Raw genomic sequence first — 4,250 nt, forward strand, 5'->3', positions numbered from 1 at the left:
TATATATATATAACATATATATATATATACATATATATATATATATATATATATATATATATATATATATATATATATATATATATATATGCATATATATATATATATATATATATTCCGCTATAGGTGTATTCATCGTGAAACTGACCAGGCCAGACGCTTTATGCAGAGCTGCATATCCTAAGCAAAAATAAATGAGACATCAATGCGGCTCTCATGTGCCATACATCGCAATCAAAAGCAAGATCGATAACACCATAACAAGTACTCTACTCACCGATTTCCCAGCATTGTCCATGCCGATCACCACCACATAGTATTCGTCTTTCTGGAACAGATACTTATAGCTCCCCTTCGTAAGTGTGTACATCTTGATAAAATATATCGTTCATATCATATATCATAGTCTGGGTTCTAGCATTGAACTCAACGTAACCAGTGGCCTATGAGAGTTGCAGGCTTGTTTGGTTTAGATATATGGTTTGTGTAATTTAAGACCCCTCTGTTTTCGATGTACGCTATATATACTTGTATATACCTGCATATACATGTGGCTTAAAGATATGCTATTTATACACGTACATATACTTGTACCTGTATTTGTAATGCAGGTATTATTCTTAAGTGGCACGGTCAATTCAGCGAGCTCTCGTCTACCACAGTCAATGAGGTATAGCTATAGTCAATATCAAAGCCGGGATGGTCTAATCTTGCGGCCGAAACACTGTTTGCTAATGTCCATGCACGTATGTGTGTATAGCACCGCCGCTTCTGACGGATACAACACAACGACTACCGGATGCATGTACCAAACTAATTCACGAAGGATGAAGGTATGTGTATATAAAGAAATAGCTATAAAAATAGAGAAAGTGTATCTGATCGGTATGATAACAAAAAAGTGTGACGAAATTTTCTATAAAAGTTTTTGACATACACGCGCAGTCAAAATGTACCGTATCATAGGTCTCTTGACCGGGGGGGGGAAGATACTTGGCATATTACGCATATCATATATGAGAACCAGATCGTCGCGGTCACTGTAAGTTGCTGCTTTTCTTTTCTCTTCTCCGCTATTATCAGCTATAGCCTTTTCACGTACTTTAGAGTCTCTTTTGCTGTGGAATGATATTGTGTCAAATTGAACTATCTGATAAGTCAATATAGTGTCGTGTAAGGTTCTTAGTTTCTTTCCCCATTCGCAGTCACCACCTGATTTCTTGTACTATTGACAGAAGGTGACTAAGGTCGAAGAAATCAAAACTATACTGTCTGCATTATTTATTGAGGCAGCATGATAAAATTCATAGTGTACAAATACAGCGCAGTGTGTGCCATGAAACTATTTCCAGCGACAATTTCTCCATGAAAAATTAATGGGAGTACACGTAGATATAAATAATAAATACACCGAATTAAAGTCTCTCTAAAAACCCAGAAGAATAAGGTGGTATATATTTGTATTCCACCTAGATGCGAAGCATCTCCACTATACTCTTAAAAAACAACTCTCTGTCTGTTTTTGAGAGAAGAAGGGAACATACATAAGTATCGAAGGCGTAGACGAGTATGCGCTATTCAAGTTTTATCTTTCTTAAAAACTCTAACAACAACAATCTGTCCGTGTTCGAGAGGAGAAATGAATATAAATAGGAAAGACGTGTATGCAATGTTCAAGAAGTATTGAAAAAAGGCCAGGCGGAAAAATATGACGAGAACGGGATTTGAACCCGCGCCTCCGAAGAGACTAGCGTATTATTGGGTAGAAATTCTACCCTACCTTAAGCTAGCACCTTAACCAACTCGGTCATCTCGCTTGATGTTTAGTTCACTTTACATATAATTTTAAATGTAAATCGCATATGTAGATTAAATAATGTTCAGACGATTGCTACATTGTAGCTGTTTGTTACCAAATATGTTTGACGCGTTTTCTCTCTATTTACACAATTTGGCTACGGAATTCATTTATTAATAACAAGTGGGCATAAAGTTAAATACATCAACTGATGTTGATAAATACTTGAAATTCTGCAAGTCAGTTGAGAGTTCGATCCTATAGTGTTTTGTTTAATTACAACTGGTGAACTACTGCAGATGGTCATATTATCAATCAATGCAGGATGAAACCATATAAATAAACCCCTGAGTGTTCTGTGGCATAACCCATCTGTTATTATATTTATTTCAAACGGAAACAGATCAATACCCTAAGCAGGATGTCCGATTGAATACAGACGATGTATTTGAGGTACAACGCAGGCCGCCAAGTGCCACCCTGCACGTGCATTGCACTTCAGTAGTGTTGTGCAGGTCACACCTTGGCATAGTCCCTTCGATATGTATTCCGTCACAAATATACTAATAATGGTATGGTTAGTCTTACCTACTGTTGTATGGCATGATATGAATAGTCTTGAATATACTAATAGTATATCGCGAAACCTTTGTGATTATTCGAGATAGATTATAAATAATTCAAGCATACATACATACTTCTAAATTATTTATAAAATTATCATCACTCTGCGTAGAGCACGGGCTTTCGGTGTGGTAACTGTGGTAGCTGTCACTGACCATGGGCATATACCACCATATAGGTGGTACGGACATCAGTCACGCCTGCTCCAGACATACTCAGGTAATGTTGCCTGAGCCACTAATCATCGCCAAGAGTCTGGGTCCAATCAAACGGCTGCCATAGTTTTGAGAATTCGATCACTTTCCGCTTCTGCTTCTCGAACGATTCCTACAAGCACGATGATATGAAACATGACAATGTTATAAGTTAAGTGGTATTGTTGTGGAAATCGACACCATTGTCGAGACGGTGCTAGGGTGTGATCATTTATAACCACAACGGAGGACTAACACAGCCATTGCAACATTAGAATGGACACTAATAAGAGCATAGTTTATAAACGATGTCACGTGCATATACCAGCATGTGGCTGATAGGAAACCACAGTCTGGTCGCACCAGACGTCGTTCTGCTGTGAGCATACCTTGTGCCATTTCAGCCACGTTCGAGGCTCTAAATCCAGCATCCCGCCAACGATCTCCTGCATTGATTGAGATTATTAATATAATAAATATACTTACATTCCTAATTGATAATACTTTACATACATTCTTCATTGATAATATATTTACATACATTCTTTATTAATAATATTTTACATACATTCTTAATTGATAATATTTTACATACATTCTTCATTGATAATATATTTACATACATCCTTCATTGATAATCTTTTAACATACATTTTTATTCGTGCACCAATACTTCCATGCGATTCGACACCCCACCTGACAGTATATATACACATCGGTGCTGTGTCAGCCATGGTGCAACGAACTAGTTAAGTCATCACTTCACGACTGTTTCCTTTTGCTATCCCCAGCTAGCCCATGAGACACATTAATCATGAGCAAAAGGGTGACCAATGCATACGACCAACAAGTAACGCATCAACCTCGACAGCACATCGACGCCCAATGGTGCTGCGCTTATAGCCGCTTTACAGCGAGCTTGGTTGGGGTTGGTTGGGTTTGGTCACCTGCGTGCCCAATGCTTACCAATACGATCTCGCTAGGGCACTTCATCACGCACACCCCATAGTGTATGCATGGCCGTGGCAGTGGTTTGGGCTATTTTACAGTATTATGAGAATACGAATGACATCCCAAGACAGTGGGTGTATGTACTTATATCTGGATAAGCATTACATTTGTGAATATGTATATATACCAGATTGAGGGTCGGAAATGACCCAGCCCGAAACAAAAGTATCTTCAAAAGACTCCAGCGCGCGATGTACCGTTGTAGGAAGTACCGTACGGACGGCGTGAGTTATGTTCTAGGGTATGCACCTAATGATGCAGATGACAGTTCTGGAACGAGTGTGTGATGCTAATTATACAAGGTATATCCACTAATATGGGCATAGTTACATAGTGGAAAGATGCACCCGAGGATGTAAAGGCGCAATTACTATACTAATCGGTATTGCAACAGCTATTGCAACGGCTCTTGCGAACTATTACTTATGAGGAGCATCTGGTGGGCAACAAAAATGCAGGACTGATAGATGCCAACAATGTCATATCCAGTTATGTGTGTTTACATTCGCAAACTGTATATTTATATATTATATATATTATATATATATATATATATATATATATATATATATATACTACTACCTACTACCTACCGCCACGACTAACTATACGTACCTAACCAA

General features: G+C 38.2%; 2 protein-coding genes and 1 non-coding gene across 3 annotated transcripts in view; all 3 read right to left on the minus strand.

The window, feature by feature from the left end:
- SARC_02300 (hypothetical protein) overlaps positions 1-370 on the minus strand; it is a gene marked incomplete at both ends in the record, with an annotated part of 4,615 nt that extends 4,245 nt beyond the window's left edge. The window contains one exon of the mRNA XM_014303966.1: positions 278-370. Coding sequence (XP_014159441.1) covers positions 278-370 — 93 coding nt within the window. The remainder of the gene's footprint in view (positions 1-277) is intronic.
- Positions 371-1,709: 1,339 nt separating this feature from the next.
- SARC_30045 lies at positions 1,710-1,817 on the minus strand. Its single transcript has one exon. It is a non-coding gene; the product is annotated as a tRNA-Leu (tRNA).
- Positions 1,818-2,361: 544 nt separating this feature from the next.
- Positions 2,362-4,250, minus strand: part of SARC_02301 (hypothetical protein) — a gene marked incomplete at its 5' end in the record, with an annotated part of 4,082 nt that continues 2,193 nt past the window's right edge. The window contains 2 exons of the mRNA XM_014303967.1: positions 2,362-2,749; positions 3,006-3,062. Coding sequence (XP_014159442.1) covers positions 2,660-2,749; positions 3,006-3,062 — 147 coding nt within the window. The remainder of the gene's footprint in view (positions 2,750-3,005; positions 3,063-4,250) is intronic.

The sequence above is a fragment of the Sphaeroforma arctica genome (genome assembly GCF_001186125.1).
Source record: "Sphaeroforma arctica JP610 unplaced genomic scaffold supercont1.101, whole genome shotgun sequence".
Taxonomy (NCBI): domain Eukaryota; class Ichthyosporea; order Ichthyophonida; genus Sphaeroforma; species Sphaeroforma arctica.